Source organism: Rhodotorula toruloides (genome assembly GCF_000320785.1).
Source record: "Rhodotorula toruloides NP11 unplaced genomic scaffold Scaffold31, whole genome shotgun sequence".
NCBI classification, from domain to species: Eukaryota; Fungi; Basidiomycota; class Microbotryomycetes; order Sporidiobolales; family Sporidiobolaceae; genus Rhodotorula; species Rhodotorula toruloides.
The window spans coordinates 85,211-107,677 of record NW_015622991.1 but is presented as its reverse complement, the minus strand read 5'-3'; the positions used below and the strand labels follow the sequence as shown (position 1 = coordinate 107,677).

The following is a 22,467-nucleotide window of genomic DNA, read 5'->3' as shown; positions in this document are numbered from 1 at the left end:
CCTGGTCCTCTGCGGGGTCTGCTCGTCCCCGAGTGCGCACAGAGGGCGGGCTGTCGGGGGTGATGAACTCGAGGGTCCTCGAGCGGCGCGAGTGCTGATGTCGACCGTCGGAGCGCACTGTCTCTGCGTGGGTCGGTCTCCAAGCACGTGTAGCGGTGTACTGGTGCAGCTGTGCTCTCTCAGCGAGTGAGAGAGCGTGGGTGTGAGAGAGGCAGCCTCTGCTGCGAGCGGAGGTGCCGTTGACCAGCGCCGTCTGCTCTCCCCTCGCTCTCTGCGTGAACCGTCGCCATCGGGACTGCATTCCACAGCCTTAAAACCGCGCTCTACGTCTTTGTCGCCGCTCACGAGGTCGCGAGGACGTCTGGCGAGTAATTCAACTCTCGCCGACGCTCGCGCCGCTATCGCTCAACTCGCTTGGGAGGGCGCAAACGGCTGCTCAGCGTGGCATGCGTGTGTACCGAGTGACACGGAGCAACACGAAGGCAGCCGGACGGACGGAGTGAGGTGAACACGACGGAGACGGCGCCAGACAGACGATGTTGCAGAATCGAGATAAGAGCGCACAGCTAGTGAGAGCATAGATCGTAAAGACAGAGTCGCGAGAAAGACGAATCAGAAGCCGCATGACCGCGCCGAGATCACTCCTCCTCCTTCTCGCTCTCCTCCTCACTCTCCTCCTCTTCCTCCTCGTCGTCCTCCCCCTCGAAGTCCTCCTCCTCTCCCTCGACCTTAGCCACCCACTCCCTGACAAGCCGCACATCGTCATTCTCCTCGACCTGCACATCCTCGAGCGCCTCGAGCCGCAGGCCGAAAGTCTTGGTGAGAGAGGCTTCGAAGCGGTTGAGGGCGTTGCGGGGGACGGCGTCGGCCAGCGGGCGATTCTGCGGCGCTCGACTGTCGGTAAGCGAGAGGGAGAAAGGGCAGAAGTGGACTCACGGTCTTGAGCTCCTCGATCATGACCATCAAAGCCTTGATCTTCAAGTCGTCCGTCTCGTCTGGGATGTACAGCTTCGGCAGGAGCTGACACCACAACTTGCGGGCGTCCTCTGCGCACGCACGGGTCAGCATCAAGTCAAGATGGGGAGAAGCGCTGCAACGCACTCTCTTCCGACTTGTAGAGCGCCTTGAGCATCTTGAGCGCCAAGTCGGCCTGGATGGTCTCGTCCGGCTGAATCGAGTCGGACTCGCTGCTTGACGGCCGCACTCAAGGTCAACGATCCGTCCGAGCGGAAGAGCAAGACGGGGACGCACATGACTTTCTGCGGATCCGTCCAGTCGACAAGCTGCGACCCGATCTGCAGCGGCGTGACCATCGTCGACTTGTCCTTGAGCTCGTCGTACACGCTTCGCAAAACGTCGAGCGTCTTAATCATAACCTGCTCACCGATCTCCCCCTACATCAGCTCGGCTCATGAGGCTGCGAGCGACACCGAAGCGCGAGGATGCCGACCCACCGTTGAGACTCGTCGCTGGTTCTGCGGGTTGGAGTAGCAGTAGACGGGGAAGAAGTACGACAAGCATTGTCGCAGCTCGGGATTGTCGGCTGTCTCGCCGGCAAAGTACAGCAGCACGAGGCGGGCCAGAATCTGCGTGCGCAGCAGAAGTCAACGAAAAATTTTGAGGAGCGAGCGAGTTTAGCGTACCTCTTCGTCCGTGACCATGCCGGAAAGCATGAGCTTGGCGATGCCCACGACGGCGGTAGCGGCCGCTTTCGGGTCCTCCTGATCGAGCGAGCTGCCGAGGAAGCCAAGGATGATGTCGGTCTGCCAAATTGACATGTTCGTCAGATCCGGCCGTCAGGAGGAGGGTGGACGCACGCCAAAGCCGCGCTCTTCGCCAAAGTTGATGCCATGCAGGACGAGCACGTCGAATAGGGTCTGCAGAACCTTGATCTGCAGCTCGCCCTCGGTTGCTTCGCTCTGACGGGCGAGGAGCTGGAACGAGTCGAGCGCCATAGACTGGGGACGAATCGGTCAATCTCGTGTTCTCCGTCGACCGCCGCTGGGACTCACCTTGTCGAGCAAGCAGCACAAGCCGAGACAGATTAGGCCTTGCGCCCTGACCTCGTAGTCCTTCGTCTTGACAGAAGGGACAATGAGCTCGGCGACAAGACCGTGCAGCATGGAATTCTCCTGGAGAGCCTGCAGGCCGTAAAAGGTTCGTCAGCTGCGGTCAGAGCCTCGGAGGGTGTGTTCGAACGCACGCTCATGACCCGCTCTAGCAGGGCCTTGACAACAAACAAGCACCGCAAGTCGAGCTCCTTCCTCCGCTCAGCCTGCTGCGGCTCCTGCACCGCTCGCTTCCCCTTCTTCGCCTGCTTGAGCCTCCTCCGCGCCGCGCGCTCCTCCGCGTCACCCTCGTACTCGAGCTCATCGCTGTCATCACTCGAGTCGTCGCTTTGCTCGCCGAGCTCCGAGTCGTCCGTGACGAGATGCGAGTCGTTGCGGAGGGACTGGACGCTCTCGACGACGATGCGCATGAAATCGCGCTCGGAGGTGCCCTTCAGGAGGACATCGAGGCACTTGGGGATGAGCGAAGGCGGGAGGAGCGAGTGTTGGAGCATCTCGCCTGCGGGGGCAAACAGGGTCAGCGGCCATGCGGGGCAAAGAGCGATGCTGAAGGCGTACGCATGAGCTCAAACATCTTCCTCCGCCCAATCTCGTCGCCGTAGTCGAGGTTGACAGCGATGCCGACCAGCTCGCCAACGATGAACTCCTCCCTTGCCTCCTTCTGCTCATCCCGCTCGTCTGCCTCAAGCGCGACAACGAGTTGCGTCCATGCTGCCTGGAGGTGGAAAGCGAGAGCTGTGACAACGGGCTCGAGATCGGCTAGGAGGGGTGAGTCGACGGCGCGGAGGTAGTTGAGGTAGACACGGACAAGGAAGGCGGTCGACGGCGTGAGGGTCTGGTAGAAGTCGTCTGCAGGCCGGCCGAGTGGGCGATTGAGCGTAAAAGACGGGGAGGATCGGAACGCACCGCTGAACTCGACGTCCTGGATCAAGTCCGGCCTGACCTCGAACAAAGCCTCGAGTGCCTTTTCCGCCACCTTTTGTCCCTCCTCGTCGAAGAGGTCGAAGAAGCCGACGAACGCCTCGATCGTTGCCTCACAACCCTCGTCCTTGTCGACCTGCTCAAGCCACTTCGCTACGAGCTTCTTCGCTGCCTTGCGGACAGCTTCCTCGCGGTCTCGCAGTCCGCGACCCATGATCTCGCGCCGCTGGGTCTTGGTGAGCGAGCGAGGCGGGATCTCAACGAGGACGTGCGAGAAGGCGAGGCGGCGGTTCGTGGTGTCGATGTCGAGAGTGCGACGGAGAAGATGCGGAAGAGTCGTGGCGGAGGGGATCAGATTAAAAAGGGCGGCGCGGCGGACCTCGCTGTCGAGCGAGGCAAGATTGTCAGAACCTCGCGTGAAGGCGGGGTACAAACGCAACTCACGCAGCGGGATCGTGGTTCAATACGCCGATCAGGACCTCCGTCACACTCTTCTTCTCTTTACCCTCATCCTCGTCGTCCGAGTCGTCATCGGAGTCGCCTGCACCCTCGTCGGCGTCTTGCAGCTTCGAGAGCGCAACGACGGCGTGTTGCCGGACGGAGGCCTCCTTGTCGCGGATGCGCTCGAGCAAGGCAGCCTTGAGGGTGTGGTACGACTCGTCACTGTGTATGACAAGGCAGGGTCAGCGGAAGGACGGCACCGACGAAAGGAATCGCTTCACTTACTCAATCTCGCCAAGGCTGTTGATCATCAGCGCGACAAGTTGGACGCATCGGTACCGTGCAATCTTGTTCTTGGCCTGGAAGCCGCGAAGGAGGAAAGCGAGGAGCTGCGCGACGAGGCGAGAGGCAGGACCGTCCTCGTCTTCGTCATCGTCTCCGTTCGCCTCACGCTGCTTGAAGTCTGCGAACCGACCGTGATGCGTCAGCAGCTTCGCTCACAGGTGCACGAAGCGAGGGCGAGAAGCGAGATGGGCGGACTGCGGACCCACCGTACTCGACCGCAAAGCCGACGAAGCCCGCGATGAATTTGATGACCCTGTCTCCCTGGTCTGCACCCTTCTTGACGCCCAGCGGATGCGTCACCATCTCGCGAAACTTCTCGCCAAACGCCTTCTCACCGCTCAACCGCGTGAACCTGCCATCCGCACTGAGTGTAGTGACCTTGGCGCAGCGGAGGAAGACCGAGTGCAGGGTGTTGATGTGCTTGCGGTGCGACGCGGTCGTGTGCTGGGCGGCGGTGAAGAGGGCGGGGAGGTGTTCGTCGAGGAGAGGGGCGAGAGAGTCGAGCGAGTCGGGTTCGGCGGGTTGCGCGCGCTTCAGGCGGGCCGGCATGGTGCGTGAGTGACGTTCGTGAGCTGCTCGGCGCGCTCAGCAGTGGTAGAGGCGAGAACGAGTCGCGTTGATGGAATGAATGAACAGAGGTCGGCTGGGCGGTGTGAGGGAAGCGTGGCCGCGCAGACAGGTCGCGCAAGCCGCCGTAGACGGAATGGAAGCCAACTCGTGAGCCAGCGAAGCACCAAGTGAGCGTCGAGTGCGAAGCGAAGGGCAAAGTCAACCCGCTCCCCTTCGCGACATTTCGCTGCACGTGCCGCATGAACTCTTCCGACTCGAAGTGCGAACATTGCACGAGACAGGCTCTATTCTACGACGCCCAGCTGCCGCAACTCCTGCCTGAACATCTCCATCCGCTCCGCCGCATACGAGAGGTAGTCAAAAACCTCGCCGACGTCCGCCAAGTCGTCCATGTCGACCAGCTCCGCGACATCCTGTCCCTCGAGTCCCATCGCCTTGACGCTTGCGACCAACTCGGCTTCGGTGCCGGGCGAGACAGGCGAAGGCGAAGAACTCGTCGCACCCCGCTGCGCCTTGTCCTTCCAGGCCTGGATCCGCGCAAGCAGGTCCTCCTTCGCCTGCACGACTCCCCAAACCGCCCACATCGCATGACTGCTGGGCTCCCAAATGCGCACTTCCTCAAGCAGGCGCTCGACACGTGGGTCCTCCGACCCGTTCGGCGGCTGCTGAGGGTCGTCCGGGCCGTCATAGCCTTGGTCCGCACCGACGTATGCGCGGAGGAAGCGAGTTCGCTCGGCGCGAGTCGGGTACGGCTGGTGGGCGGAGAGAGAGTGCGAGAGGGACGGGTGGTGGTAGTCCGCGCGCCATTCGCAGAAGTGGTTGGCTGCAGCGACAAGACTCGTCAGTCTTGGTCGGGGCGACAGCTCGGAGCGCACTCACCGATATCAAAGCCCCTCGGGTTCGCTCCCGCATACTCAAAGTCGACGACAATCAGCCTCCTGTGCGCTCCACCCTCCCTGATCGCCGCCCGCTCCAGCTCCTCCTCGTCCTCCTTCTTCCCGCTCGTCGGCGTCATGAGCAACAAGTTTCCGTACTGCGTGTCATTGTGCGAGAAGACGCGCTTCGACCTGCCCCCCGCACGCTCGATCTTGTGCACGAATTGGCGGTACAGGCGGATTTGCTGCTCGAAGAGTGGGAGGTTGAGGGTTGATCGGATGGCGAAGGTGCGAGAGGGGCAAGAGAGGGGCGGGACGTGCTCGTCGGACGAAGGGCCGGCAGGTGTCGATGCGGCGGAAGGAGTTGTGAGGAGCTTGTCGAAGCCGGGAATTTGCGCCAGCTCGTCGAGCTCCTTCATGACGAGCTTGGCCTCCCTCGTCCACCGCGTGATGTTCTCCCAGATGCACAGCTTGTCGTGTGCGCGAGACCTGCGGCCCCGCGAACCGGTACCGTACCGCCTCGAGCGCTTCTTCTCGCTCGCGGCCGACTCGGACGGTGTCCGGTGAGGCAAGAGGAGAGGTGACGAGACGAGGGACGAGGCCGTGCTGCTGTACCGCGACCTGCCCGATCCCGAGTGAATCGTCGAGTTGGATGCAAGTGACGAAGTCGAGTAGGAGGAGTAGTTGGAGGACGAGGATGAGCAGGTGCCGAAGGAGAAGACAGACGAGGCGGATGAGGTCGAGTAGATGCTGGCGCCGCTCACAGGACTCTTGGTTGAAGAGTTGCTGCTGTGCACAAGCGGGTCCGGACCAGGCCGTTGCGGTTCGGCGCTCGCGCTTCGCGACTTCATCTTCCTGCGGTGCCGCCTCTCCCGCTCCTTCTCCTCCTCCGCCTCAGTCAGCGGCAAAATCATGTGCTCCAGGTCGACCGAGTGTAGCTCCCTCATCCGCCTGCCAATCCACCGGCTTACACGGGGATCCCGCATCTCCTCCTTGACGAGCGCGCGAGAGTGGAAGTACTCTTCGACGCGGCCGTTTCCGAACGTGCCGAGGACGTGTGCGCCGATGCCATACTGCGACGAGAGGGTGTGGAGGATGTAGAGCTCGTTCTTGCGCGAGATGAGCGAGCCGGACGAGGGGCCGTAGATGCGCAGAAGGACGGTTGGGGCGGACAAGACGGTTTGTTCGATGCGTGTTGCAGGGCGGGAGAAGGGAGACTGCGGTGCCGAGTCTGAGGGAGAGTCGGTGGGCGAGTCGGAGAAGGGCATGTCGGGCAACGAGCCGGGAAGGGCGGTGTGGGTGGTCACGGGCGTCTCGGGTGCAGAAGCTTGAGGAGGCGTGGAGGACGTGTCCTGGCCGGGCCGCGGCGTCGAGGCAGCATTTCGACCGCGCTCGAGCTCGGAGAAGACCGTCGCAGGGAAGAGGCGCGGCGCATCTCGCTGGACAGGCGTGCCGAACCCGTTCTCGTGCGATTCGTACGGCTCGGGCGACTGGACCGGCACGGTCACCTCGATCTCTGCCTCGGTTTCCGGAATCGAGACGAAGAAGACTGCGTTGGTGAGCGCGCCCGAGATCTTGTGGATCTGGACGAGCGAGGAAGGGGTGCCGTTGGGAAGGTCTGCCCAGCCGGGTACGCCCAGCTCGTCGCGCAGGAGCGTGAGCAGCTGGTCGAGGAACTCTGTCGACTGGTAGCACCTGTGCAGAGTATCGTCAGCCTTGTCCACGGCGAAGCGAGAGAGACCCGCTGGTGTCGCATGAAACGGAGTGATGCTGGCAAGACTCACTTGGCGCCGAGGCGGATATTGGAGCACGGCACGCCCTCGACATGCCCATCCTCGAGCGTCCAGTCCTCGATGTCGTCGTCCTCGTCGAACGCGCCATCGTCCTCGCTCTCGTCCTCGTCCTCCTCGGTGAACTGGCCTGTCGCCTCGTCCCACTGGCCGGGCGCGACGAACTCGAGGTCGTCTGGGATGTCCGGGTTGTGCCTGTTGTGCTCAAGCGAGAACGAGTCTGTCGACGAGCGGCGCTGACGGGAGGAGCCTCCGTTGATGGGGTCGCGGGCAGGGAGGAGGAGCGGTGAAGTCGTCGGGGGAATCTGGACGAGGATGGGTTCGCGCGAGGGAGACACTGGAGCCATACTGGGCACCTTAGCAGCTCTTGTAAGCTTGAAGCAGCGAGCAGTCGTTGGTTGAGCGTGAGGAGGACAGGGTTGGGCGACTCCACCTCGCTCGTCTCGCTCGTTTGCTGGTCTGCTGGATACTCTGCGCTCTTAGAAGCCCTGCATTCCTCCTGCAAGAGCGCGCCGCTTCCTGGAGACCGCCATCGTTGCAACGAGGTCACCCGGCCCCACTCGAACCTCGCCAACTCGTCTCACAAGCGCTGAACGGGAGCAGCGAAGGCGTGCAGTGGTGCAGACAGGTGCGTTGACGACTATCTGAACTGCGCTGGTGTTCGTGTCGCCTCGCTTGAATGCCACGCCCGAACCTCCTCTCTTCTCGAGATATGCGTCCACGAGACGACAGGGAGCAGCTCTGGCTGGGCTTGGACGACGTGGAACCCACGATCGTGCACTCCTAAACCCGTACTGATCCTCCCGAAGCATTGGCAGAACCTGCGATGTCGACCCCTTCCTCCTCGACCTTCACCTTCGCCCGCAATTCTCCTCCCGTCAAATCCCCTTCCACTCCACAAGCTTCAGGTTCCGCTCAGTCGACTCCTCGTCGCCGGACGCCCTTGGCACCGCGATCGAGCTCGAAGCGTTCGCCCGCAGTAACTCGAGCGTGGAACCGTAAACTCAGCTTTTCGAGTCCGGATGGCACACCTGCGCCTTCTGGGACGTCGACGCCCATCTCACCAGAGACATCGAGCGAGCTTGTCGGCCCAGGCGGCTTCACCTTCTCGCCGACGAAGACGCCTGCGACTGTGGCTCCAGTGGAACCGCGGCGGGATGGGGAGAAAGACGTCTTTGCACTTGACGATATGCGGATGGACATCGACGAGATCGCGGGCATGCCAGTCTCACCGCCGAGGCGGGTAAGCGAGACTAGGTGGCCGACCGTGACGACGCGCAAGACGCGGACGAGGCGTGTAAAGACCGGCATCAACGTACATCGACGATTCTTTTAGTAGCCTGCGCTCTTCGCTGACTCGAGGCGCTCAACAGGACCTGCCAGACGAGCTGCTATTGCGCGTCTTCGGTTTCCTGAATGACCAGCAAGGGTTTCGACCGCTTCCGACCAAGTACTCGACGACACCCGGATGGTACACTCCGCCTCTTCGCGTAGCGCTGGTCTGCAAGCGCTGGCTTCCGGTGCGCTCCGCTCCGCTCCGTGCGCAGACTTATGACTTACCCGCTTGCCGACAGCTCGTTCGGCACCTCGCCTACCGCTTCCTCAAAATTTCGCACCTCTCGCGCATCACCTCGCTCTACCAGTCGTTCGCCGCGAACGCCGACCTGCCAGCGAGCGTTCGGCACTTGGCGGTCGACCTGCCGCACTCCGCCGCCGAGAAACTTGACCTTGTCCCGTCCGCTGAGCGACCGACACTTCCTCGCGAAGCCGACAGCGACCTTGAACGCGGCGCACGGCCTTTGACGCCATCCTCGTCGCCAAGCAAGCGATTCAAATCGCCCCCGACCTATGCGGACCAGCTTCGAGCTATCTTCCAGAGCTGCGCGCATCTCCTCTCCCTCGACGTTTCGGGCGTTCTCCCTGCCACCCTCTTCACGTCGTCTTCGAACTCGCTCTCCGCCCTTCATCACCTACACCAGTTGCGCCTCTCGACGGTCACATCCCTCTTCCTCCATGGCAGCGCGGAGACCGTTCTCTCGTCGACCTCTCTCCGCGACGCCCTTCTCGCCCTGACCGGCTTACGACGGCTCACACTCAAGGGCTACGTCTCCTCCGCCTCTTCCGCGCTCGACTTTGCCCCGAAGACGACTCCTTCCGGCCATCTCGCCCGCCCGCTCCCTTCCCGCGTCCGCGCCCGCGCCCTCGTCCCGCTCGAACGCCTCACCCTCATCGAATGCAACATGTCGCCATCCGACTTGCGCGCGCTTCTCGAGCACGTCCAGCCAGGCAAGTTGCGGCACCTCGCGGTCGACGACGTCTTCACGGCTGCACAGGCGAGGAAGTACCGCGAGGATGGACTTTGGGCGGCGCCGACGGTCGAGTCGTTACAAGATGTCGCGAGTCTGCTCAAGACGAGCCTCACGACTCTCAGGGTGACGTTGTTCAACTACCCGCTCGTCACCGCTCGACACCCGACCGTCAGGACGAGTCCGCCTCTGTCGCCTGTAAGGCGGCGGAACGCTCTCCCAGATGCGCAACCCAAACACGTCCTCGACGGCTTCATTGCTCAGCTCGAGAACCTAGCCGTTCTCGACGTCGGCGGAACAGTCGTCACCACCGTTCTCTTCGAGCCCATCGCTTCCTCCTCGTCGACATCAATCCCGCATGCACGCGGCGAGACCCGCTTCCTCCTCCCCTCATCGGTCCGACACCTCCTCATCCGTTCCTGTCCCGACATCAAGCCTTCGAGGCTCGTCACGCTCATCACCTCCTCCCCCTCCGCCTCTCGACTCTCGAAACTCTCGACCTTTGGCGGCACAGAACATGGCTGGGCCTCCCCCTCTGCCTGCTGGGAGCTCCAACAGACGTGCTGGAAAGCCGGCGTGAGGTGGATCAGCGGCGCGCAGACGGGGATTGTCGTTCCGGTTGGGAAGGACGCAGACGCGAGTGCGACGAGTTATGTTGGCATGAATGTCAGGCGCGAGGGAGAGCGCAGTGGTGGGATGTGGTGAGGTCCTGCATGCGCGTAGAGTACCTCGTGTCGCCAGGCCTTGCAAGTCTTTACTCGCTTCTGTTGAACACATTCGATGCGAGAACATGCAGAGTTGCACAGACGAGACCGGGTATCTCGGCGACAAACAAGAACGGGAAAACAAACGAGGGGTATGGCAACAACGGAAAGACGAACAACGAGGAGTGGCAGATGCGATGAGAGAGGACAAATAACGAGGCGACTAATGGATGCGAAGAGTGTCTGTTTCAAGCTGCGCCGCGGACGGTGTTGTGCGTTCTGTTTTTGAGGGATTGTTGGACGCGGAGGCTGAGGCGGCGTTCGGCTTTGACGCAGGGCGAGGGTGAAGGTGAGGGTGAGACGGGAGAGGGCGGGCAGACCGGTGGGTTGGTAGCTGGAGAGGCGGTTGCTGGCGAAGGTTTTGGTTGCTGCGAGAGAGGCGAGGCAGGTGGAGAAGGCAACGAAGACCCGAGAGGCGAAAGCGGCTTTTTGCGAACTTCGAGAGGCGGAGAAGTCGTCACAGCGAGTTTTGGCGGGCGTGCCGAAATGTACTTTGGCGCGGGAGTCGGCGATTCTTGCGGAGACTCACCGCCGCTCAGGACGGAGGCGGGAGACGAGAGAGGTGCGGCGGCGATTGATGCGTCGGAAGGGATGGGAGGGATCGCTGCTGCGACTGCGGCGATGCCGGCGAGGGTCGAGGCGAGACTTGTCGGCGGCGGTGTTGCCGATTCTGCCTCAGCCTCGTCAAACTCTTCCTCGGTCGTCTCCGCCTCGTCTGCACCGCCGCCCCGCCCCAGCTTCGACGGCGCAGGTGAAGCAAGCTTGCCATTCTTCGTCTTGAGCCACTTCGGAACGACAGCTCGGTCGGACGGCGGACCGGGCGAGAGCGAAGACGAGCGCGGCGAGGTACCGAGGGTAGGGCTGAGAGCTCTTCGGCGAGAGGGAGAGGACTTCGCTGCTGCGCCGACGAAGAAGGCGGGCGAGCCGGAGCGGGTGGAGGAAGAAGTCGGAGAGAGGGTTCGTTGCCGGCGAGTGGCGGGTGAAGGGGAGAGTGAGGAGGAGCGAGCAGTGGATGAGGCGAGAGACGAGACTCGCGAGGCTCGTCGAGGTTTTGAGGGCGCAGAGTCGGCATCGTCCTCGTCCTCCGTGACGGTTTCCGACTCGTCCTCCTTCGTGGCGGATATCACGCTCCCCGGCCCTGCCACCTTCTTCAGCACGACTGGCGCAACATCCGTAGTCCCCTTGACCACCGCCGTCCCGCCTTGGCTCTTCGAGTAAAAGTCCCTCGTGCGCCGGTATCCGCCTATCCCGCCGAGACCTCCAGGTCCCTGCATCTCTGCTGACGCCCAGAGCTCCCGTAGTGCACGGACGTCGTCGAGATTGGGTTCGACAACTCGCACGCTCTTCGCCGAGCGAGGCGCAGGCGACGAGCGTCCCTCCTTCTCGACTTCCGCAACCTCGACCCTCTTTTCCACGCTCGTCTCCAGAACAACCCGCTTGAGACAGCCTCGCAGACCGTCGGGCGTAGGCTTCGACGAGAAGGTCCACTCGACGAACTCGTCCTCGCTTCCCTCAATCCCGCTGCCCGCCAACTCATCCTCGTCGCCGTACCTCACAGGCGCAAAGAACCGTCTCCGCCATTTGCGCGCGACGACGCCTGTCCCGCCGTTCTCGTGCCGGTTCAGAAGGGTGTTGAGTTCGGTGAGAGTTAGAGATCGCTTGACAGGCGGGAAGAAGACGAGGCGGGTGAGGAGGACGAGGGAGAGGGCTGCGCCGTGGAGGGCGGTCAGCGAACGAGTTCTCCGCGCGTCAGCTCTGCTGCACAATCATTCTCGAATCGCTCCCGCCCTTGCAACGTCCCAGACCGCGCCTTTGTCTGCGTCCTTCCTCCGCGACCCTTCCAACGTGAAAGCGCAACCCACGCACCACATCCCTCGCCCCGCTTTGCCGTTCACGTCGAGCCCCTTATTTCGTCTGCACAGTCTATCGAAGAACCCACTGACCTATCAAGAGGGATGAGACGAGTCGAGTGATGATGCCCGCCAAGTTCACCGACGGAGCCACGCTGAACGGGACGAGCGGCAGCAGCAGGGCGCCCGCTGGCCACGTCGACATGGTTGTGAGCCTCGTAGCAAGCAATTTGGCAGCACGATAGCGCGCTTCAGCGATGTTGAGCGAACGGTGAACGAGCGAGATGCGGTCCGTGAGATGCTGCTCCTGGCAGCCGCTCAAGGTAAGCTCGTTGGGCTCCCTAGCTTGATCATACTGTATTTTGGAGCTATCGGAACAGTCTGTCAATTTTCCCGAGCTGCGAGGGAGGTCGTCCTCCTCGTCGAGGTTCACTCCTGGACTTCGACCGTGTCCTCAGCCGCTCAGACTCGCGCTTCCAATCAGCCCAGGCTCCCGTTTACGTTCGACACCTCCTCGCGCACCCGTGAGTCTTGACCGCTTCACCAGAGACCGCCTGGAGGGACCGCCAGCTGGCCTCGTCGTCATGAGCCAGACGAGACGAACGAGGGTCGCAGAGGGCGTAGCGGGGGACGAGGGAGATCAAGACGATTGCTTGGAACGGCTCACTGACCCTGTACCGCGCTCGCAGCTCCCCTTGTCACGACCCGCCCTTCCTCTCCTCCTCAACCCTCTCGACACCCCCTCGCAAACCGATGGCAGGCTGGTTCGGGCTAGGCCGAGTCGCCTACTTCGCCCTCTTCATGGTCAACGCCGTCGCCGTCCTAAACAAAGAGCGCTTCCTCGCCCCCCTCGGCTTGACCACCTCGCACTTCCACCAGCAGCAGCAGGCGGCGTTTGCGCAGAACAGCGCGTACGGGGCTGGATTCGACAGCTACGGGATGCCACAGGGGAATATGAGTGGAGGAGGGGGAGAACCGGGCATCAAGATGAGGGCGGTTCAGCTGGTAGATGCTGTCCGGACGTTGATGCGGAGTGCGTGTCGTTCTTTCCGTCGTCTGCGACAGCTCCTTGCAGGTCCTTGCTGACTTGTACGCATTGGCCTGGCCCGCACAGTCCCACTCATCCCGATCAACATCCTCGTCGTCGTCTACCTCATCCTCTTCGGTTGATCCGTCCACCCTCTCGCCTCTCCGCCTGCATCAATGTACCCACACTTGCATCCACTCTCTCGATACCCCTCTCGCCTCTCGATACCCAAGCAACCCTCGCCGTCTCGGGACCAGCGACTCTCTTCCAGCATTCGCCGATGCTCCCATGTCGCAGCTGTCTCGTCTCCGAAGTTTGGCTCACTTGCAACAACGAGCCGGTATCTTCCTTCTTGTGCTTAAGGGGTGGAAGCAAGGAGAGTGCGTCGGACGAAGGCCAGCTTCGCATCACGATGCAAGCTTCCAGGTCTCAAGGCTTGCCCCGCCGTACCCTCGAGACCGCCCAGAGAGACGCCAATGCAAGACATATACAGCAATATCACACCGCTCGCCCACTAAGCCCAGCAGTCTACCGAATCAATATCCCCCTCCAAGCTCATCAACTCGCTCTCCTCGACAACCCTAACCATCTCCTCCTGCGTCATCCCCTTCCCGTTCATCGTCGGCACAGGCTTGAGAGTCGCCCGATCGCCTTTTTGACGCGCGGCGACTGTCATCTGAGGAGGCGGGTCGCGCATCGTGCGGTTGATGCTGTCCAGCTGCATACCGGTGAACTTGCGCGACTCGCCGTACTGCTCTTCCGACTCTAGCGGAACTGCGCAAAGCACGCCAATCAGCACTGGACGCAAGAAGCGGGAGGGAGTCGCGACTCACAGAACCGCTCCGCTTCGAGCGACACCTCCCTCGCCGTATTGACCCTCGCCCTTAACTCCCTCACCGTCAACCCTCCCGCCCTCAATCTCCAATACAGCGCAAGCCAAAGCACAAACCTGCGCTGATGCCAATCCGGCGCTTCGGAAGCTATGATCGACGCGCATTTGTCGTAGTACTCGGCAGCGCGTTTGGAGGCGTCGAGGTCGGTGAAGACGAGTGTGCCGGGGGGTGGGTCTTGCAGCCGTGGGTTGGCGCGTTCAGACCAGACGTAGGCGAGGGCGTTGTAGGCTTCCCACACGGGGAAAGCCTGTTGTAGGAACTTCGTCAACGAGTAGTCGGGCAGGGGAGAGCGGAGCTTCAGCGTACCGAGTAAGCGACCCGCATCACGGTGCCGTCTCGAGGAATCCATTGTTCGGGCGGGTGTTCCTGCGTCAAAGGAAAGTCAGTCCCTGCGGTTGAAAGTGCTGGCGGCGCAACGCACCTGGATGACCTGGTTCGCGAGCTCCTCGATGTGCTCGAGCTTGTACACGCGCCGCGCCGCTGCAGTCTTGAGGTCTCGGTGCGCGGCTAGAAGAGCCTTGAGAAGCGTGACGCGGACGTTGCGGACGAAGGTTGAGCGGAAGGTGTTGCCCTGTCCACGCTCGAGTGTCAGCTTTGGAAGCTAGCGACAAGATATCATCGGCTCACCTTCTCCTTGTACGGCACGTTCGCCCACACGCGGTTCCCTTCCTCCAGCAGCGCCAGCGCCAGCTTCAACTCGCGCACCTCCGCGCCACGATCCTTCTCGCCGAGTGCCAGCATTCCCGCCGAGACGATTCGGCCGCGGATGATGGTTGAGACCGCTCTGCGGATGGCGTCGCGACCCTCGGTCGCGAGACGCCGGTCCAGGTCGGCGATGATAGCTCGGGCAGACCAGATTGCGTTGGTGAAGTATTTCGTGCACCGCGCCTCGTTGAGCTCGCCCTTGATGATCTCCTCGATCTGAAGGCTCGACTCCGTCAGCATCATTAGCGACAAAGGAGAGCGTCAGCAAAGGGTGCTTCGGCCTTGAACGCACCTTTCGCTCAGTTGGGAAGCTCGGGTCTCGTCCAGGACGCAGGTAGAAGCCTGACCGGTCCGTGATGAAGCAGTCGCACAAATTTGCCAGCGCATCGGTGAAAGGCGTGAAGTGGGACTGCGAGTCCGAGACCTTGACGAGGTTCTGGTCCACCTGAAGCATGCCTTCGTGGCAGGCATCTGCCGCATAGACTGCCAGGGCGACTCCACCTTCAGGCGGGAGTACGTACTCCCCCCTGAACTGAGTGAGCCTGATCTTGGCCAAGTAAAAGTCGTCGAAGGTCCCGGCACGAACCGGTCGTTGAGGCTGCGCGTTCTTCTCCTCCGCCTTCTTCTCCGCAGCCTGAGTCGTCGCTAGCGACGCCTCGTAACGCTTGCGAGCCGCATCGTCTTCGGCGAGCTGGATAGCGCGTTCGTAGCACTGCTGCGACCTGTCGAAGACCTGCTGGCGGGCGTAGACTTCGGCCATGCGTGCCAGCGCCTTGCTCCATGTCGGCCGCTTCAGCACAGCCGACTCGGCGTCCTGCAGCGCCTCGTCGTACTTGTCAACCTTGAGATGGGCGGCCGAGCGGTTCGAGTAGAGCGAGGCGAGCGCGACGTCGTCCGTCTCAAGCTTGATCGCCTTGGTCCACCAGCTAATCGCGTCCTTCCACTTCTGCGCGCCGAAAGCAGCGTTGCCTTTGGCTTTGAGAGCGTCGGCCATCGTCTGAAGGAGAAGAGGAGAGTAAGCAGGCGGAACAGCGAACGCTGGTTTGACTTTAGGACATCGGCGAGAGCCATTGGAGCAGCAGCCCTGCTCACCGCACGATTGTTGCAAATCCCACTGCACCAGCCGACACACGCCCAGTCCACTCCACACCACCAGGAAAAGAAGAGCGGGACAGGCCAGCGGCGACGATGCACACAGTCAGGCGGTCGAGGGAGTGTGCAAACAGCGTTTCTCACCTTTTCACAAGCGGCACGAGCGAGAGTAGCGCACAAAGCGAACGGCAAGAAGGCAACCCAGGTCTCCTCAAGACGACACGCTTGACACCGCTCGTTCCGCTTGCTATGGCCACCGAAGCACCCGTCGCGTCTACCAGCACCGGCAAAGTTGTCCCGCAGACTGTCCTCTACTGCGCAGGTGCGTCTCGCGCTTCATTTCGTCCTCATCAGCTGGAGGGTCGAGGGGGAGGTCAGTCGAGATGAGCACGGGGTTGAACGGCGTGCTGGTGACTGAGGACGCTCAAACGAGCACAGAAGGCCCAGTTCGGGGCTTACTGACCCAACTCTGCCTTGACAGTGTGCCACTTCCCGCCCGAGTACTGCGAGTTCCAGCCGAAGAAGGCCAAGTGCGTCCCGTTCGCTCATCCCTGGCCTTTCAGATACTGACAGATTGCTCACAGATGCAAAGCCTGGCTCGAGGAGAACCACCCGGACCTGCACGCCAAATATTACTCGGAGAGTGCGTCTCATTCCCCTCTTTCACTTTCCAGCTTCACCGCTGACCTGTTCCTTCGCAGGCGCCCTCGAGGACAAGCTTGCCAACTTGACGGTCGAGCAGCGCGAGGCGTTGGAGAAGGACTTGGCGAAGAAGGAGAAGAAGGAGGAGCAAAAGGCTGAAAAGGAGGCGGCCAAGATTGCGGTGCGTCCCGACTCGTTCGCCTCTTCCCGGGCCAAAGCTGATCGAGAGTCGCGCACGCAGGCTTCGAAGATCGTCGTCAAGCGGATAGAGCGCAACAAGAAGAAGTGGGTCACGACCGTCAACGGCCTGCATCACTTCGGCGTCGACCTGAAGAAGGCCGCCAAGCTGCTCGCGAACAAGTTTGGCGCCGGCGCGACGGTCAGCAAGACGCCACAGGGTGACGAGGAGATTCTTGTCCAGGGAGACGTCAGTACCGAGGTGCGTTTCTCGCGAGTCCGTGCCTCTCGAAGCTTGCGCTCAACGTCTCGTTGTCGCAGGTCGAGGAGATGATGCTGGACCGGACAGACAAGAAGTGCGTCGACGTCTTCGGCGGCAAGATCGAGCAAAACCAGATCTCATTCGTCGAGGTCAAACTCAAGAAGAAGGTTATTGCCCCTCCCGAGGTCGCGCCTCAAGGAGCACCGCAGCAGTAAAGCCATCAGACAAGTAGGAATGCAACAACAAGCTAGAATGAAGATCGGGGAAAGGAACGCTACCCTTCAGAAACTCTCGACCTCCACCTCGAAGCCGCACTCCTCGCACCGCTGGACCTTGTCGCCGCTGCTGTTCTCCACATCAACAAACGCATGCTGATGCTCCGCCTCCTGCCTGCGATGCCAGACGTTCGTCTTGGTCTTCTTGCGCAACTCCTGCAGCTTCTTCGCAAACTTCTTGCTCTTCTTCTCCTTCTTCTCCGCCTCGCGTCGCTCGAATTCGGCATCGAGTGCCTCGGGAGACCCCCACTTCTTGTCCGAGAAGGCGAAATCTTCAACTTGGCAGCGCAGGAAGAGCATCATGTTCGAGTAGGTTGGGCGGTGCGGGTTTGGTCGGAGGAGATGCGGCATGAGTTCGGTGTCCTTGAGCTCAGCTGTATGCAAAGTAGCATGAGCACGCGTAGTAAGAAGTAGAGGGCGAGCTGAACGTACGCTCGGTGAGGAGGTAGTCCTCCTTGCACTCGGTCTTGGTCAGCAGCGAGTACATCTCTGGCCGCTCCTTCTTGCACGGTGTGCAGCACATGACGCCGAAGACGGTTCGTAGCTGGTCGTCGAGGTCGGTCGTTCCGCAGTGCACGCATTTCGGGTTTTCGCGCGGGTCGAGAGCCATCGCTGCGAGGCGGGGTAGCGTCAGCAGAGAGACGAGCGGTAGTCCGGCTCGGCGTGCGCACCTGAGCCTCGCAGCTGTCCCTGCTTCCGCGCATTCTCCAATCGCTGAATCTTCATTTCCTCCTGCAATTGCCGCTCCCTCAGCCTCTTCGGGTCGTCCTCCTCGCCCTCGAGCAAGAAACCTCCACGACTGTTTTTGAGCGTCGAGAGGTCGTACTCGACGTACTGGCCGATCATGGGCTTGAGAGGCGAGTTGTCCTTTCCGCTGCCGTCTGCGCCTGCGAAATGCTTCACCGGCGAGCCGCGCGACGGGCCTGCTACCGCGCTTTGCAGAGCATTGGAAGCGGAAAGTGCTGAGGTAGACGGTCGAGAGGGGACATGGCGAGCGTTCGGTGCGGTCGGAGAGGTCGAGTCGGCGGGGATGACCTGGAGCGGGCGTTTGCCAAGCGCGTTCGGGCGGTCGCTCCCGATCTGAGCAGCGTGTTGCCTGATCTGTCGCTCGCGGTCCTGCAGCTTTGCCTTGGCTGTGGACGGCGAATGATGAGGTCAGCCTGGTGGTGGTCGGGCGAGGTGGAGAGGTGGTGGCGCACCCTTGAGACGGTTCTCTTCGAGCCTGCGGACTTGTTCAGGAGTCAAGTCGAGCTGTCGAGACGGTCCAGCGGCGGGCGGCGGCGTCGCAGGCATCGAAGCAGTGAGCGGTCGAAGCGAAACCCGCCAAAGTCAGTGAGCGTCGAAGTTAACATCCCGGCATCGCTCGCTGAGAGGCTGCTTGAGCAGTCAAGGTACTCTTTGCGACTGCACAGTAATATAGGCGGAGCGAGCGGAGGCAGAGAGAGCGGCAAGTGTCTCTTCAGACCGTCGGGCAGTAGATAGTGCGAAAAGACGGGTGTTACAACATGTCCAGCCCTCCATACTGCAAACCTCCGAATTGACATCCATCTCGTTGAGCTGCCCGCACCACTCACGCCGCCGCAACCGCCTCTCGGGCACCCTGGTCCGCCAAGTTCCCCGCCGGCGTGACTGTCGGCTCGCCAAACGCCTCGGCCGGAGCCTTGTTCTGGATATCGGATAGTGCGCCTGTTCGAGTCGATGGTCAGTGGCGTTCAACGTGCTAAGAGCCAGACCTGACGCACCTGCGAGGATAAACGTCGCGTCTCCCTTCTGTCCCTCGCCCGGTACCGTCTCGTAACCCACCTGTAGTTGACACCGAGGGCAGAACAGTCGTCCTGTAAGTCGAACGGGTCAGCACGGGAGGCGGCTTGGCATGTCCCAGGCGAACCAGCTCGGCGCACGCTGGAACTCGAACCCGCCATCCCGGTTCACCAACACCCCATTCCCATTCTTGCCCGCCGCGCCATACTGATTCACCACCAATGTATCCTCCGTCTGCTTCGGCACCTCGGGCGGCTTGTAGTCCTTCGAGGTCTCGGTGATGTTCAGCTTGTAGACGCGCTTAGAGGGACCGGTGTTGACGAGGCAATGTGATGAGTCGGCTGGTCGGCGTGGTAGGGATGCTAGGGGTGCGTCGACGACTAGGATGAACTCGCCCTGCGGACGGGAAGCGGAGGTCAGCCTTGAACTGATGAGGATGCGAGGGGGCTACACCTCAACGACATGGCGTCGAGGCCGCGAGTGAACTCACGCAGAGGCAATAATTGACGTGCAGGTCTGTCCAAAGCGGGTCAGCATGCGCCTCGACACTTGCGCAGGGAGGGGCACACTCACTCTCCGTGAACGCCTCTGTACCGGACTGCACGATAGAAGAGCGACCGCGGGGAGCCCTGCACGGTCAGGGCGCGTCAGGAGCAGTCTTTGAGCAAGTGCAGAGAGCGGCGAACATGTTTGAATGGGTGTGAGCGGAGGTCAGTGAAGTTGCGGAAGGAGAGATTACTCGCGGGACGGCAAAACTGGTGGTTTCTCCGAGCGTCGCATGCGTAGAGCTTTGCCAATATATTGAAGCGCAGCATCACATTCGAAGACGCCCGGAAGAATCATGGAAACGAAGCATCGTTGCAAAGCGTTCAGTCGATCCTCGCCCCAGCTACTCCTCGCCGTGCGCCCAAAGGAGCCACCTGGGCTTCCTGTTCAACACCTGTTCGTAGTTCCATTGATCGCGGTACTTCTGCGCCGGGGTGCGGCCTCGCATCGTGCCGGAAGGCCGGCTGCGACGCGCCGTCTTGCGAGTTCTGGAGCGTTTCGGCGGTGATCGTTCGTTCGAAGGCGCATAGACTGCTTCAAGTTGCGGAAAGGCGAGGAAGAGATCTTCGAAGCGCTCGTTGGCGTCAGGCGGAAGCTGGAAGATGAGCGGGTCAATCTCGACAATCTCGTTGCCTTGGCCATTGCCGTTGTTGTTCGCGCAGGGACAGCTGCGGATACGCGGCTCGCCGAGACCCTCGTCACCCGAGTAAAGGATAGCGACCGCGCGAGAGTGCGAGAGGAATTCGAACGGAGCGTCGTTCGGCAATTCGTGAGTGAAGCTGTCGTCGCCGACGAGACGGAGGCCGAAGTCGGTGAGGAGAAACTCAATCACCTGTATGGATAATATTGCGCATCAGTGACAGCGTTTCGCGAGAGATGGGTGAGAGCAGACGCACCGGCAGAGACTGGCTAACGAATGTGCTGAGCCGTCCGTCACAGACGAGGTAGTCGTAGCAGTCGTCGCAAGTCTGAAGGTGGCGCATCGTGGCAGTCTGCGATGGGCCAATATCGTCTCCCGAAGCTGCGTAGTGGCATCCTCCGACGAGCTCCCGGCAGCTCTGCTCGAAGATGGCGTCGCGCGTGTGCAGGCGGATCAGCTCCCAAACCTCGTTCGTCAAGTCGACAATGCTCGCAGCGCCTGTCGAGTTGCTGACGCGGAGATACCCCCTGCGCTTCCTGGCCAGGAGGAGGTCGATGACTTCGAGGGTGCGCTTGAGGGTCGGCCAAGCTCGCGCGGCGAGTTGCAGCGAGTGCGTCTTGATGCACACGCCGTAGAAGAGGGTCGCACTGACGTAGCACATCCCGTCTAGGCGCGTGAGAGGCTGGGCGGTCGAGTCGGGGCGATCAGGTCTGGCCGGGAGGTAACGGACGATGAGAAGCGTTTCAGACCGTGCGAGCGGCTTTGCGGTGCTCAGAAAAGTGCAGGCGAGTGACGCGGGATCAGCGCGGGCGTCTGGAGCGAGTGAGGCGCGGTGCGAGTGAGCGGGAGAGGGTGAGGAAGGAAGGGAGGAAGATCGCAGTTCTACCGCAACCAGCGTGCGCTCGAGCAGCTCTGAGAACACAAGAGCACACTAAAGCTCCCCCAAGGACGCGAAAGACGTAAATACAAGCAGAAGTCGAATTTCGGAAACCCTCGAATCTACCGCCTCTCGAACCGCCTCCCTCTCCTCACCCTTCGACCGCGCGGAGAGCTAGATGCGAGTTCGATGGCGCTTTTACCGGTAGGCTGCAAGGTGGAAGAGGCGTCAGCACCATCGAAGGGGGCGGAAAGGGCGGGAAGAGGCGCACGGTGCTCCGACTGGATCGCAGCAGCGAGCTCAGCCTCCATGCGGTCTCCATTCGCTGGGCACACATTTGCGATCAGCGAAAGCAAGAGGGGAAGGTAGGAAGACGAAACGCACCGAGCAGCTTCTCCTTGTTGTAGAGGAGCTCCTCGCGGGTCTCGGTCGTGTACTCCGTGTTGTGCGCTGCGGGTTCGACGGGTCAGCATGTGTGCTGCAAGTGTAAGGGAGAGGAGGGGGTCTCACACTCGACGATGGCGTCGACCGGGCAAGCCTCCTGGCAGAACTGTTCGTCGGGCGCAGAACGAAACCGTCAGCACGCCGCTTCGCATCATGCCAACAGAAGCTCAAGCTCGAACGTACGCCGCAGTAAATGCACTTGGTCATGTCGATGTCGTACCGAGTCGTCCGCCTCGCGCCGTCCTCGCGAGCCTCCGACTCGATCGTGATAGCCTGAGCGGGGCAGATGGCTTCGCAGAGCTTGCAGGCTGTGTGTGGGACCTTGTCAGCATAAAAAGGGTGGCAGGGAGCGGGAGCAGAACGAACCGATGCATCGCTCCTCGCCTGAGGCGTAGCGGCGGAGGGCGTGTTCGCCACGGAAGCGGGACGAGACCGGGCCTTTCTCTGCAAGCGCGAGCTGAGCGTCAGTCGTTGTTCGAATCGAGCGAGCGGGAGGGAGGGGGACGAACCGAAGGGGTACATGATCGTGTAGGGAGGGCTGGAGAAAGGGGAACGAGGTCAGCTTCAGGTTCGAGCACCGCGCCGCGCCCCGCTTCGCACAACGCACCGGAAGAACTGTCGTCACCAAGCAAGAGCAAACACGCAGAAAGAACAGGTCAGCGAGCGTAACAAGCGAAGAGGTGCCACTTCCGGGCAGAGCGCACCTGCTCCAAAACAACGGCCATACCTGCGAAACCCAAACACGGGTCAGCGCAAGCCTGTAAGCTGGACCGGGACGGCAGCACGCACCGCGAGCGATCTCGGAGAAGAAGAAGAGACTGGCGGCCTTGTCGAGCGCCGAGGGGCCCTTTGAGTAGTCGGGCGTCTGGATGGCGGTCTGGTAGCGAGCCTTCTCGACGGGCATGGAGTGCGGCGGCGCCCTGCCTGCCTGCTCGGGTCCGGTCGTGGGTGTCGCGAGGCGGGCGGCGGAGGTGGTAGCGAACGAGCGGGCGGTGACGGCGGCGGCGGCGCGGGGCGCGGCTGCTCCTGCGAGCGTGCGTGCGATCTGAGCCTGCATAGCTGTTCCCTCTGTCGACCAGGCGAGCACCAGAGCGCGGTGAGCGGGAGAGCGGTGGCGATGAGGGTGAGCCAGTGAGGACGAGGGGAAGTCACAACTACGACAGACTGGCTGGATAATGCTGCAGTACCACTCAAT

At 61.8% G+C, this 22,467-nt stretch overlaps 10 protein-coding genes across 10 annotated transcripts; 3 read left to right on the top strand and 7 right to left on the bottom strand.

Moving 5' to 3' along the window:
• Positions 1-638: 638 nt before the first annotated feature.
• RHTO_05279 (condensin complex subunit 3) lies at positions 639-4,325 on the bottom strand (the record flags this gene model as incomplete). Its single annotated transcript, XM_016418941.1, has 14 exons — positions 639-881; positions 937-1,046; positions 1,102-1,187; positions 1,252-1,376; positions 1,455-1,586; positions 1,644-1,763; positions 1,818-1,958; positions 2,013-2,141; positions 2,204-2,568; positions 2,628-2,918; positions 2,976-3,373; positions 3,435-3,653; positions 3,717-3,894; positions 3,983-4,325. The coding sequence occupies 14 exons, from the start codon at positions 4,323-4,325 to the stop codon at positions 639-641; spliced, it is 2,880 nt and encodes a 959-aa protein (XP_016270235.1).
• A 305-nt stretch (positions 4,326-4,630) lies between these two features.
• On the bottom strand, positions 4,631-7,358 carry RHTO_05278 (choline kinase; the record flags this gene model as incomplete). Its single annotated transcript, XM_016418940.1, has 3 exons — positions 4,631-5,169; positions 5,226-6,916; positions 7,006-7,358. 3 exons carry the CDS (start codon positions 7,356-7,358, stop codon positions 4,631-4,633), a joined length of 2,583 nt encoding a protein of 860 aa, XP_016270234.1.
• Positions 7,359-7,837: 479 nt separating this feature from the next.
• On the top strand, positions 7,838-10,022 carry RHTO_05277 (uncharacterized protein; the record flags this gene model as incomplete). Its single annotated transcript, XM_016418939.1, has 3 exons — positions 7,838-8,326; positions 8,385-8,531; positions 8,586-10,022. 3 exons carry the CDS (start codon positions 7,838-7,840, stop codon positions 10,020-10,022), a joined length of 2,073 nt encoding a protein of 690 aa, XP_016270233.1.
• A 247-nt stretch (positions 10,023-10,269) lies between these two features.
• Positions 10,270-12,136, bottom strand: RHTO_05276 (uncharacterized protein; the record flags this gene model as incomplete). Its single annotated transcript, XM_016418938.1, has 2 exons — positions 10,270-11,789; positions 12,025-12,136. The coding sequence occupies 2 exons, from the start codon at positions 12,134-12,136 to the stop codon at positions 10,270-10,272; spliced, it is 1,632 nt and encodes a 543-aa protein (XP_016270232.1).
• A 548-nt stretch (positions 12,137-12,684) lies between these two features.
• RHTO_05275 (Yos1-like protein) lies at positions 12,685-13,101 on the top strand (the record flags this gene model as incomplete). Its single annotated transcript, XM_016418937.1, has 2 exons — positions 12,685-12,964; positions 13,046-13,101. 2 exons carry the CDS (start codon positions 12,685-12,687, stop codon positions 13,099-13,101), a joined length of 336 nt encoding a protein of 111 aa, XP_016270231.1.
• Positions 13,102-13,472: 371 nt separating this feature from the next.
• On the bottom strand, positions 13,473-15,550 carry RHTO_05274 (stress-inducible protein Sti1-like protein; the record flags this gene model as incomplete). Its single annotated transcript, XM_016418936.1, has 6 exons — positions 13,473-13,732; positions 13,792-14,098; positions 14,158-14,217; positions 14,273-14,422; positions 14,479-14,772; positions 14,849-15,550. The coding sequence occupies 6 exons, from the start codon at positions 15,548-15,550 to the stop codon at positions 13,473-13,475; spliced, it is 1,773 nt and encodes a 590-aa protein (XP_016270230.1).
• A 347-nt stretch (positions 15,551-15,897) lies between these two features.
• On the top strand, positions 15,898-16,944 carry RHTO_05273 (translation initiation factor 1-like protein; the record flags this gene model as incomplete). Its single annotated transcript, XM_016418935.1, has 6 exons — positions 15,898-15,970; positions 16,130-16,178; positions 16,233-16,291; positions 16,350-16,471; positions 16,532-16,729; positions 16,789-16,944. 6 exons carry the CDS (start codon positions 15,898-15,900, stop codon positions 16,942-16,944), a joined length of 657 nt encoding a protein of 218 aa, XP_016270229.1.
• A 66-nt stretch (positions 16,945-17,010) lies between these two features.
• Positions 17,011-18,297, bottom strand: RHTO_05272 (DNA repair protein rad14; the record flags this gene model as incomplete). Its single annotated transcript, XM_016418934.1, has 4 exons — positions 17,011-17,378; positions 17,437-17,616; positions 17,676-18,137; positions 18,204-18,297. 4 exons carry the CDS (start codon positions 18,295-18,297, stop codon positions 17,011-17,013), a joined length of 1,104 nt encoding a protein of 367 aa, XP_016270228.1.
• Positions 18,298-18,574: 277 nt separating this feature from the next.
• RHTO_05271 (uncharacterized protein) lies at positions 18,575-20,612 on the bottom strand (the record flags this gene model as incomplete). Its single annotated transcript, XM_016418933.1, has 8 exons — positions 18,575-18,690; positions 18,747-18,839; positions 18,906-19,161; positions 19,256-19,281; positions 19,339-19,394; positions 19,452-19,553; positions 19,686-20,143; positions 20,208-20,612. 8 exons carry the CDS (start codon positions 20,610-20,612, stop codon positions 18,575-18,577), a joined length of 1,512 nt encoding a protein of 503 aa, XP_016270227.1.
• A 414-nt stretch (positions 20,613-21,026) lies between these two features.
• Positions 21,027-22,329, bottom strand: RHTO_05270 (NADH dehydrogenase (ubiquinone) Fe-S protein 8; the record flags this gene model as incomplete). The annotated part of the gene is made up of 10 exons (XM_016418932.1): positions 21,027-21,037; positions 21,100-21,153; positions 21,213-21,278; positions 21,339-21,378; positions 21,456-21,580; positions 21,639-21,716; positions 21,782-21,810; positions 21,880-21,887; positions 21,977-21,999; positions 22,062-22,329. 10 exons carry the CDS (start codon positions 22,327-22,329, stop codon positions 21,027-21,029), a joined length of 702 nt encoding a protein of 233 aa, XP_016270226.1.
• Between the last annotated feature and the right edge of the window lie 138 nt (positions 22,330-22,467).